General features: G+C 40.9%; 1 protein-coding gene across 1 annotated transcript in view; it reads left to right on the forward strand.

Moving 5' to 3' along the window:
• The window catches only part of Thsd7b (thrombospondin type 1 domain containing 7B), an 872,787-nt gene that overhangs the window by 368,642 nt on the left and 491,341 nt on the right, over positions 1-12,804 (forward strand). Inside the window, exon 5 of the mRNA XM_021198560.2 lies at positions 3,930-4,085. Within this exon, the coding sequence (XP_021054219.1) occupies positions 3,930-4,085 (156 nt within the window). The remainder of the gene's footprint in view (positions 1-3,929; positions 4,086-12,804) is intronic.

Consider the following 12,804-nt stretch of genomic DNA (forward strand, 5'->3'; position numbering starts at 1 on the left):
AGAAGGAGGGACACAGGACAATAGAAAGACAGCAAAACCTTTGGCATCTTGTGGTGCCCTGGATGTATTCACAGTTTCAATCAACCCCAGCATGATATGGTTCTATGAGTAGAGGGTCTTGGTATGTTTCACTCATCATTGTCCCTCCTCCATCAATAACACAGTGTTTACACAAGCCGTGGGATTGGTCTCAGTGCACTGATTATCAACTTTTCTGAGTCTAATAAGACAGAACTCACTCATGTACTATATGTTTCATGAAACAGATTTGTTACTTACTGGCAAGTGGCAAGGAAAAATAAAATATAGCTTATCTTGACCCAGTCTCCCAAGGTATAGAAAGAACATGACTGTGTGCTTAGCTCTGAATGGCCCACCTAAATGTGGCCACCCTAAGTTTCATATATTAGGGTATATGGCATGGTATTGAAGGATACCTTGCTGTCAGGTCACTGTCAGACAGTCCAAGCTTTTTGGCCAGTTCTTCTCTTCTATCACGATATAGAATTTCTAACATATTCTGTAGCTATTCCTCAGAATGATAGGCAAGTAGTGGGGGAGAACAGAGACAATTTATGACTATTCAGCCAGTGTTCTCTCCACAGTGGGCACTAGGAAAAGTCAAGTAAAAACATCTCCTGGTGGAGTGGTTCACACCACAGACTCAGAAGCCAAACTGCCTGCTTCCATACCTTATCTCTACCAGTCCTTAGCTGGGCTTATGGGCAGATGAGTTAAAAAAAATTTAGAGTTATTTTTATTAGTTTTCATTTTGTCTATGTTTCTCTGTAAGTATAACTGTATGAGAGTACAATGCCCAGGTGGTCAGAAGATGTTGGAGTCCCTGTAGTTAGAGATATACGGGGTTATGCAACACCCATATAGGTTCTGGGAATAGAATTTTGCACTGTAATTGCTGAGCTATCTCTCCAAACTGTGAGCTAACATTTCTATACTGCAGTACTTTTATTTTAAAAACTAGAGATCTATAAAGAACACATAGGTCAAAGTCAAAGAGAAGCTACCCAGACTAAACATGTCAGTGTGTGTTTGGTGTTGTAACCTACACTTGGCATGTATTAGGCATGTTTAGTAAATGATTGGACTAATCAGCTGCCCCACCCACTTCCTTCTGATCTGCTGCAAGAGTTCCTTTCTAGGTGGGAATAAGTGCCAGCACACACAAGACGGGTGACAAACAGACATCCACAAGAAAACCCCTAGCTTGGTTGATATTTATTTGTGGGATGCTCAGATGTCTCTCATTCCATTGCCTGGTAATCTGTGGCTGACCTAATCTTTTTAGTAGAAAACATCTTGAGCACAGACACAACCCTAGAGTGGCTGGTTTAAATGGTGACTTGGTAGTTTAGAAAGACTAACCAAGGAGTACACATGGAGGGACACATGGCTCCAGCCACATATGTAGCAGTAGATGGCACTGTCTGGCATCAATAGAAAAGGCCCTTGGTCCTGTAAAGTCTGGATACCCTAGTGTAGGGGAATGCCAGAGAAGAGATGGGAGTCTGTGGGTGGGAAGGGGGGCACCCTCACCGAAGCAGGGGGAGAAGGGATGGGATAGGAGTGTTCCAGAGGGAAAACTGGGAAAGGGGATTACATTAGAAATGTAAATAACATAAAATATCCAAGAAAAAAAAAAGAAAGACTGTTTTTATTTACTCTGTGAATGTGTGTCTTGTGTGGGTCGCCTTATTCTGAATCTAGCCATATCATTGGTACAAACTACATTGGTAGTTTGGGTTCCCATCCCACTGACAACTGTAGTGTGAACTTTGTTTAATCACTTCCTCTCATCAATATTCCTGGGTTGTTCCACTAATCCCCCCAGTATCTGCTATCTCCTCCTTGCCTGCCCCCACTCCATGACAGATGTGTTTTCACATTCACATTGGCAATATAACTTTGCCCTTCACTTTCATTTTAAGTCAGATTAAATTGATTTGATGAACTTTAAAATAAATTTAAATATTTCAAATATTTAGATCAATATGCAAATAAAATATTGGTGTTGTCTTCTCAATCTCTTCAGATCACTTTCAGGATTCAGACTATGTCTTTGTTCACAGTAACTCCAACCAGACACACACAGCCTGTGTCTTTTTCATGATGCCATTGGTTTGGTTCTTAGTCAAGGTTCCTCTGCCCAGAGTGGCGATGGGCCACAACTATCACTACATCTGATTCTTCCACTCCCAGAGAAAGAAAGGAAGCAAAGAAGGTGGCTGAACTCACCATGCAGTCCCCTCCCAGCTCGTCCCACCTTGGAGTCATTTTCTTCCTGCTCAACTGGATGGAAATGACACACAGGAAATATTTACAGAATAGTACAAGTCAGTCAGTAGATAAAACTTCCAGACCTGCAGCTACTGCTCGCAAAGTTTGGAATGCTTCAAAACTTTCTTGGTGTGAGGCAACTCTGTGTAAGAAATGTAAATGGTTTTATATTTAGATGTTCTTTTTGATGTACATGTAAAGAATTAGTATACATTAATTGTACTGAGAGCTGTGTTTCATAAAGAGATGTTCATATAATTTTTCCTATGATAAGATCACCCCCACAACAAGCCATTTTTCTCTTCCTAAATACCACCTCATTGCTTTAATATCTTACTATATTTCATATGGCTCACATGGTTTACAGTTGTGTAGGCTGATGATAACCTTGCTTCCCTGGCAGTATGCACGGGACGCTCCAGCACAATGAAAGCTAGCCAGTGGGATGATGCTTCCATCTTGATACCATTTTGACTTGTCTATATCCTCTGACTCAAGTATGTGGTGCCTCCATTAACAGGGTCTTGCCACCAAGTTCTAGAGGTTAAACAAGAGCAATGACAACAGTCTTTAATATTTGGAGTGTTTTACTGAACCCTTTTTTTTATCTATGAATACGTATATATTTTCAGCCACTTCTATAGTAGCAGGTCCCCATATAGCATTTTTAAAGGTCTTTAATGTAGGCTTTCCCTTCCTAAACTCCCTGTTCTACCCTTCCTACACCTCCCACCCTATTCATTTATCCCTTCACATTCCATTATCCATCCCCCTTCACCTATCTCAGAGTCTCTATTCTATTCCCCTGTCCACTCTCCTATTGATGTACTCATGGGTCAGTTCTAAAATTCATCTATAGTAAATCTTGCTGCAATAGATGTAGACACACTTGCCATCTTCAGGGGCTCTGGGTTCCACTCTTAAATATTCACAAAGGCCAGGAACTTTTTGTCTCGTCCACATCTTGCATTCTTTTGGTACAGGTAGAGGATGGAGGACAGGACAGATGGACAATAGTGACTGCATCCTAAGGGTGCCAAGCTCAGACCTGAATCTGCACACTTGAAAGCACCCCCCCGCCCCTTGGAGACCTGAACCTCTGGGTAACCCAGTTAGGAAACTGCTTTCTCAAGCCAGAACCATAGTCAGAGTCCCATTTTTCTTCTTGTTCCAAGAACCATTTTTCTTCTGTCTTTGCCAGCTCCACCCCTCTGGGGAGTCACAGCAGTAGATTGGTTATGCTAAACACTGCACCTTAGGGGTTCGATTTTGATGTTTTTCACAGAGCCCCAGTCATTTATATAGTTAAGATAGACTCTTCTTGAAACTTCACCAAGCCATTTAATTCTGTTTTAAATCATACCTCTAGATAATTTGTGTCTGTGATATTTCCTCTCTTCTCGTGAATTCCCCCGGAGTCCTTTGCAATTCAAGAATCTCAAGTGCATGCCCTCTGTCTCTGTCTTTTGTCTTTACTCAATCCAAAGGCTAATAATGTAGAACCAAACATTCATATGAGAAAATGTTTGTCTTGATTGCATATACTGTTTAGAATCATAAGACTACTAAAGATATGAGCAATTTTAGGGCAGCCCCCAAAATGTGACTTAATCATTTATGTTCTTATACTTTAGTCTCCAGGCCTGTGGAAAGTACATTATGCTTGGGACCTGCTCCCTCAGCCTCTCAGCTTTGCAATGTCCCTTGCTCGACGGACTGCATAGTGTCTTCCTGGTCAGCCTGGGGCCCGTGTGTTTATGAGAACTGCCATGATCCTCAGGGGAAGAAAGGTGAGTGTTTATGCGCATGCTTCATCTGCTTCCTGTGCACACATCTACTCCTCAGAATAAGCCAGCTTAAGACAGCATTTGTTTGTATTAGATAACTGGCTCAGGTTTGGCAATGTTCAGTTATAAGGGAGACAGTTGAGGACATTTCCGTAACGTACAGAAACTGACCTTGATTGACTTTTATGCTAGGCTCAGAGCTGAGTTAAATGACTGCTACTCAGTTGGAAATAATTTTGGTCCTAGTGGTTCAGCTAGTTGGTAAATTGCTGGCCTAGCATGCACAAAGCCCTGGTTTCAACGTGCAGGACCACAGAAAAACAGGCTTGCTGGTATATGCTTTTCATATATAGCACTGAGATAGTTGAGATGCAATTATTAGAAATACATGGCTATTCTTGGCTACAGAATGAATTTGAGTTCAGCTTGGTCTACATGAGATCCTGTCTCAAGTACAAATGTAACTTACTTTTTCTTGTAAGTAATGGTTCCAATGATATCTCATGACATGATTCATTGTGATCACACTGGAAACCAACCATGCTTGTTACTGCTATATTTTCAGATTCCCACATTTAACATTTGGCCTTATATTTTATATGTTAGTAAAGGACATTAAGTATGTGTGTGTTTATTGGTTAGTGTTTAGTGTCCTTGGGCTTAAAATTACCATCTTCCCTTATTTTTACTTACTTAGCCATTGTAATCTAGTTTGTCCCATCTTGTATTTAAAATGTCCATCCCCACCCCTAAAAGTCCATTTCCAGAGTCATCTTTCTATCCTTTCTATTCTTCACTGACCTTTTAGTTTCCATCAGCATCTTTTCTCCTTGTATGTTATACTAAGAAGAAATATTCCTTCTATTAATATGAAAAGAAATAAGTTCCAATGGCTTTCCAGATGGTAGGTTGTGTTTGCTCGGCTATAATCCTACTTTACATGCAGAGAAAAACCACATGGCCAACTGTTGAGTGCAATGATCCTTGTGCCCCCTGTCTGTGCAAGACAATGCATATCTACTAGAATTTCACGTGATTATAATCTATGGCTTGCTCTGTGAACACATATGCCCATATTCATCCCCAGGTTGCAGGGATTTCATTTTGCTCTCTTACTGTAAAAGAAAAGAGGAGGAGCAGTATTGAATCTAGGACAAGAGAATGCTAACTTTGTATTTTTTTCATTAATTTATAGAAATGAACTAAGATTCAATATGACAAGAATATCCTTACAAATTCATGTGTTTAAACACTGCCTTTATAGCTGGGCGTTCTATTTCTGAGTGCTGTAGAACCTCTGAGGTAAGAAGAACAGCTAGAACAGATGAGGATCTGGGAACATATATGTGAGGACTAGAAATCCTTCACACTTCCAGTTCTGCCTCCTACCTCCTGCTCTTCTAGCTAGACCTCAAGGTTCAGCTGCCAAGGATGGAGGAGCCTCTTTAGCCACCATGCGTTCTCTGGCTTCCTCTGGATATGTGAGCAGGAGTGAATCTTTCTTCCCTTTGGAAAGTTGCTTTTATCAGATATTTGCTCATAACAATGTGAAACTAAGTAGTATATCATATGTAGTATATCATATGTAGTATATCATATAACCTCAATACCTGAGGTGCTTCAGGTTTTGGACCCAGAAAACTTTCCAATGACATTAATAGCACAGTTGTGCTCCATATATAATTAGAACCTGTCATTTTCTTATAACTATGCATGCATGGGATTCCGTAGGGTGACTTGCATGCCCTTAGAACCTAGAATTGGTTCTCCTGTATTTTATCTGGGCCATGCCAGCTTTTAAGGCAAGCTCCTTGAAAGCTAAAACACTTCAAGCTTTACCAGGACTGAAACTACTCTAGAGAGGGACTTCCATGCACATAAATTCTCACTGCATGATGTGTCATTCTTCTTCACTTTCAAAGATGTAGATGCACTCAGTACACCAAGTGGACCTCATCTTACTTTGGGCACCTATGGATGTAGGTAACACGCGCCCACTTCATATTGATTTCAAAGCAAAGAAGAGACTTAATAACTCATACACCTGAAAGCAGAATGGCTGTTGGGATGACACTGAACAATGTCAGGGGCTCTCGATCTTTCAGTTCCATTCTTTCTATGTTTCAACTCACCAAGCTGTCTTCTCATTCCATCATTCTTTGTAGTAGGTTGAGCTTGATAAACCATCTTCATACATCAAAACTCAGCAAGAAATTTCATTTAAGATAATAAATAATGCAGTAGAGAATGCCTTCTCCCATCATTCCAGGAAGAGTTCTGGAGAGGAACCCCATGCCATGCTCACTTCTGAATATTCTCTGACCAGGGAATGGAGCTGGAGTGGTTAGGCCCTAAGCTTATGTTCCCAGCATGCTGAGTGTTAGCTGCTCTCAACCTTCCCTTGCTGAGAAAACAGAAAAGGGAGAGAGGGAATGAAAATGATTGCTTCCTTAAGGATATTTTGAGAAGGCAAAAGTGATTCTGAGCCTATACTTTAGAAACCATTACTTGGTAGATATTGTCGGTCTTCTTATTTTGGTGCATTGGCGTCTTTATGGTAATTTGGAGCACGAATCTTTTCCTATTACTGTGTTGCACACTGTGGAGAACTCTTCTTTCTCTTCTTTTAAATTTTATTACAGTCTTCCTTCTCCACAACTCAAACACATCCCTGGAACACAGGGGGAAAGCATGCAACTCTTTTCCCTTGTGTACTCTCTCAACATATCTATATGTAGAACTCTCTGCTCACTGAACTTTATTCTGAGTGTGTTATCTCCTGAAAATATATGTATATACATCTTTCATGTATGTTGAATTTTGTCCCCTTCAATATGTGCTCAAGTTACAAAGGCACATATGTGCCAGAAGTAATTATGATAGTATTTGCAAAAGGGTCATTACCAATGTAACTGAATTACATTGGGGTAACTAAGGAAGGGAAACCCCATTATAATGATTGGTACTCTTATGAACAGCAGAACTTTGGACAGAGATGCCTGCTTAGAAAGAAGAGGATTATGTGAGGATACAGTCATAGGAGAACAAGAGTGAAAGTCACATGGAGAAGGATTGAGACACTGGAAATCACAGTTATACATACCAAAGAATATCAAAAATTAGAATTCAGCAGAAGCTGGGGAGGCATTGAACCCATCCATCCCAGTAGTGTTCAGGAGGAGCATGGGTTGTTCCTTGATTTAATGTCACTAATCTAGAGAACTCTGAGACAATATATTTTTGTCTTTATAAAATCCTCATGTTCCTGAACTCTGCTATGATAGTCTCAGAAGACAGATTCTCCACTCATCTTGGCATTAGCATTGTTGTTACTAAAAGCATACAAATGGTCATAGGATTCCAAACTTTGAGAAGGAAGAAGTAGATTGATTTGTCTAACATCATATTGTAACATAATGGATAATCTTAGTCATGGCAACAGCTCAGTTGCTAAAGTCCTTTCTTGAAGGACATAGTTTGATTCCCAAGAACTCACATGCAGAAAAACTGCAATGCACAATGGTCCTCACATAGAATCCCTAGTGCTGGGAAGCAAAGAAAGACAGAGCCCTGGGACTAACTGACCAGCCCACATATTCTACTTGGTAAGCCCCAGAACAGTGAGAGACTTTGTCTCAAAAACGAATTTAGGCAACATCTGAGAAACAAGAGCAGAGATGGTTCTCTGATCTCCACACAAGAGTTCACATGTGTGCATCTGCATAAACAGGCACACATTTGTATACACACACACACACACACACACACACACACACACACACACAAACAAACCCAACAACAATAGCTAAGCCAAGGGTGGCTGCAGTGTTCCCTTCTCTCTAGTATAGTATATTTGCAGACACAAAGACCCATCAGTTCATTTTCTTCATAAGCCTAAAGACATTTGGACCAAGGTGCAAATCCAGCCTTGAGAATGGAAACCATCTTCCAGTTGTGCACTGAAGTGCCAGGTAGAGTGTACATTTTGCCCCAAGAAACAGTTTCTTTCAGAGACTTACTTAGTCTTGCGTTCCGAAAGACTGGGTAGGGGCAACGGGAGTTATGGCCTAAAGGTGAAGGAGTCCTGACACCCTTGGGAACATTTTAGAGTCACTGTTAATACTAATGTTTTTGTTAGAGCAACCCCCCCCCCAAAGTGACTACAGTATCCTACTGGAAGTTGGCTTCTTTGTGCAGTGCTAAATCACCACAGTCAGGAATAATGGACAGCTTTTGTGATTGTTACTCAGGGCTGAGAGTTTACTATTTTAAAATAATCCCCCAAAGTAGAGAGAAATCAGTCCTGTAGGTCTTGCTGAAACCTGGCAGGACCACCTGCCTCTAATTTCTCTTGGGAAAAATCGGGCATGGAGTTCTCCCTCTGGGGAAATGATTCTGTGCCTACAGGCAGACCAAATATGTGCTGGGGATGGGAGCAATCATCTTGTTATTTCTACCAACTGGTGAGGATAGAGTCTGTATTCTCTCTGTTCTCTATTTCTGACCCATGATCCTATAGGGACTGGACCAGTCACTGATTGGCACAAAGTAAATATGACTTAGATTCCATGGTGCCTGGACACAGAATTCATATACTAAGTGTTGAAAAAAAACCCTGGGATGGCAGTGGGTGTATGGTTCTGCATCTGAACTCCCTCCTCAAGAAATCCAATCAACTCATTAGCAGAAATCTGGATAAATTCCTGGCTACTTAATACCCTCATATATTGATACACTGGGTTGATATTCATATAGGTACACTCTTCAATAGTTATATATGTGTGTATATAATCTGTATGTGTTATAGGGGGAAAAAAGATAGATGATTTGAGGAAATGTCAAACAACCAAGAAGGAAACAGACTTGGAAAGGAGAAGATCTTTCTTTGCCCAACACACATGTCCTTCTGATCACCAGGCTTTTCTTTATTTTATTCTGTCCTCTTTATTCACATTTAAAAAGAAAACAGAAAGAAATAAGGGAACCAGATGCTAGGAGATGTTTTATTAGCTGATAGAATAAACTGTTATAGAAATTATCTTTATATATCTTGTTCCCCGTCACATGCCCCTCAGTCAGGCATCATCTAAGGCTCGGGAATAACAGCTACTCAGAGTGCATTAGAAAACCAGTCAGTGTTTGCAGGCTCTGCCCCTCCATCACGTCAGTGACAGACAGACAAGGGGAGCAGTTCTTGGCAGGTCGGTGCTTGTCAAGTGAGGCTGGAACACCTTCCAGCAGAATTTAAATTGGATGAGTGGGTATCGTTTATTGGTTTATCTCTGAGGTACTCCTGCAGCCTTACAATTAGAGAAATACAAAAGACAACTGGCCTAAAGAAAATGCTGACGGATAAGCCCTACACATAGGTGTGATGCACTTTAAAAAAAAAATCCCTCTTGATACCTAGATTTACTGACAGCTTTGTCACTTGCACATAAGTTCTATGAAGGCAAACTACTGAAAATGAGCCTGATAGAGAGATCTTTATAGGCGGCATCCTAAGAGCTGCCTACCTCCATGTAAGACTTGAAGGATCTCTCCCCGCTCTAACCACAGCGCGGAAAACTCTCCAAAGCTCCCACAGGCAAAGGTATTTTTAATTGGAAACACTAGGACTATTCTTAAAAAAATTTCTTTTTCTGTTCTGAAAAATTAACATAGTCAGCAAACTGGGGTCAGAAACCACTGACATGCCTAAAATCTAATTTTACAGTGAAAACATATCCCTTTTTCCATTGCTGCTTGCTGGGTTGGCTCTAATACTACCTTCACTTAAATTGTATAAAAAAATCATTTGGTTTCATTAGAAATAATATCTGTGTTACTCAGATAAGTTTTTCTCTTCCATTTTTGTGTGTCTGTGTTGATGCTGACAGTAGGCTACACCTTCTTCTTATGCAAAGTATTAAAGGTTCTCATGATGGCTTTTCCCTATCGATGCTTCTTATTTTCTGTGGTATAATAGGCTTGGAAATAATCATGATGCTTTAAAATTCTCTCTCTCTCTCTCTCTCTCTCTCTCTCTCTCTCTCTCTCTCTCTCTCTCTCTCTTTCTCTTGGTTGATAACTAAAGAACTGGAATTAAAGAGTTAGTCTGGGGGAAAGGGAGGATGCCTGATTCAGTAACTTTCTTATCATACAAGCATGGTGGCCTGAATTCAATTCCCAGAAACTATGGAAAACAAGTCAAGCACAGTGTTGTACAATTGTAATCCCAGTGCTGGGCTGCCAGAGAAAGACTAAGTCCTTTGGGGCTTGCTGGCCCGCCAGATTAACTTTGGAGGGCACTGAGATACCCTGTCTCACAGACAAAGTACTTCTAAAGAGTGACAATCAAGCTTGTACTCGGCCTACACACAAGTATGTGTATACACACCTATACTTCAAATGTAGCATGTTCTTTGGCTCAATATCCTTATCCATCATCCAGGCCAGTCAACAACAACCAGCAATGCTTAGTGGGCAGTACGCTTCTGCCAGTGGTGTGTACAGTCTGCTGGCTATGTCTCCCAGCCTTAGTAGCATGAGTTATCCTGGAGACAATGTTAGGTTATTCGTGAACAGCTCCATGGAAGTTCACATGGACACTGCCACTCTATGACATGGCAGAAATACAGTCTTCAGACCTTGATATACTCATGAGTCTCTTTTAGTTCTTCTTTGTCTTCACCTAAAAAATGTTGGCTACCCTTCTGCCACCTTCTCTTCTCCAACCCGCTATTCTGTCTTTTCCGGTTGCCTATAGTAGAGTCACATACTTAACTGTATATCTTGATCTCAGAATTTGTAGCAAAAACAAACAAACAAACAAACAAACATATAAGAAAACCCTGAGATATTTGGTTCCATCAAAGGTACATAGTAAAACTCTAGCCATGACATGAGGATTATAACCGTCTCCTACGTAGAGCCCCAAACCCCACTCTCTAGTCTGTCTAACTTGAGTTGAAGGGGCCACTCCATGGGACCTTCCTTTGAGGTTTACCTTACAAAGGTAAAATTAATGGTTCAGCCAGGATCTAAGTCTGTGAAGTTAGAACTCTGGTCAACTTCCTACCCAGCTACCTACTGCTGACACACTCTTGAAGGAGCACTAAATTGCAGTGTGGCCTTTGTTTCCAGATGTCTAAAATGAGTAGAGAACCTTGGAAAAAGTCTAAAGGGTTTAAGTTCATACTAATCTAAGTGAAACATCTATAGCTGTTTTAGTTCATTGCTGTGTACACCCTTTTGCCTTCTTGAGTTATATGTCAGTAGAAGCATCTCTTGTTGTCTTCCCACCAGTATAGCACATCAAAATCACATGATTATTAGCAGTTACTGATTAATAATATTTGTCTAACATAACATTCGCTCATTGTGAGATGTTGGCTGCCCCAGCCACAGTGAACTTGGTTGTTGTATATCTTTTGGAATAGAACACCTGGGAAAAGCCTGCTGTTGTTTACTGCAGGCATGGTTGCCAGTGTGTGAGTAAGTTAAATACAATAAGAAGCCAAGGCGCTTGTTTTATGCTGAGCTTGTGGTGTGATTTGATCCTACTTAGAGTTTGGACAAGGGCGGCACACACACAAAAAAAAAATGTCTAAAAGAATTTATTGACTGAGGAGATGCACTCTATAGATTTATGGCAAGATGGATGCAACATGATTTATAGAGGGAAACTGCATGTGCCCCTCACTAGCTTAAGCTTCAGAAATAGGACACCCAAATCCATCCATAGAGAATGCTAAGTTTCCATCCTGTGCTCTGTACTTGTTGTCAGGGTGTAAATCATGCTATTTCTTGTTCAAAGAAAGGAGCTAAACAAGTACAAACAAAGGCCAGTGAATGAGCAGTGTTACACGTAAAAGTAGAGGTCATTCAAGTCCTGTGGTGGCAAGAGCTTGAAAGTCCTTGATTTACACCATGGGGTTGAGGGCTCCGTATGCCCCTTGTAACTCTCCTTGAGATTCCTGAGGAAGGAAGCTGAGCATTCCATAGGTTGTATTTTGAGTATTTGATGACATGGAGTTAGGGAGGTAACAGATCAGTGACATTCATTGTTCTTATTTAAATTGGCCCTAAACTTAGCAATTTTAGTATCATGGAAACAGTCACCGTTGGTTAAATGATGTCTAAATAGTATATTTGTTACTTTATGTCTTGCTGTCACCAAATTTCTCACAAAAATTAAGGAGAAGAAAGGTTTACTTGGTGTTACAGCTCAAGAGATAAAACCCATTAAGAGTGGGGAAGGAATGGTGACAGATGTCCTCGGTGGCCAGTCACATTGCATCTGGCCAGGAAGCAGAAAATGAACAGGAAGAGGTCAAGCTGTCAAGCCTCCAGGCCCTCCTTTAGGTGATCCACTTCTTCCAGTAAGGTTCAACTGCCTAGAAATGGTTTACCATTTCCCCAAGAGCACTACCAGCTTAAGACCAAGAGTTCAAATGCATGAGCTTTGGGCAGAGGAGCAGTTAAATTAAACGACTTTTGGCTAGAGATGTAGCTCAATGAGTACTTACCAAGCACTGAGAATGCCCTGGGTTCGATGCCCAGTACTGCATAAAGCAGACATGGTAATACATGCCTGTGTCCTAGCACTTAGAAAGAAGAGACAGGGGGGTGAGACATTACTTTGACATCATCCCCACCTCTGGGATGAGTCTGATTTCAGGATGGGGACATTTGAGAACCAGTTTGAAAAATAAGCTACAGGACCCAGATTGGTTGACAG

This window comes from Mus pahari, chromosome 5 (genome assembly GCF_900095145.1).
Source record: "Mus pahari chromosome 5, PAHARI_EIJ_v1.1, whole genome shotgun sequence".
In the NCBI taxonomy this organism is placed as follows: domain Eukaryota; kingdom Metazoa; phylum Chordata; class Mammalia; order Rodentia; family Muridae; genus Mus; species Mus pahari.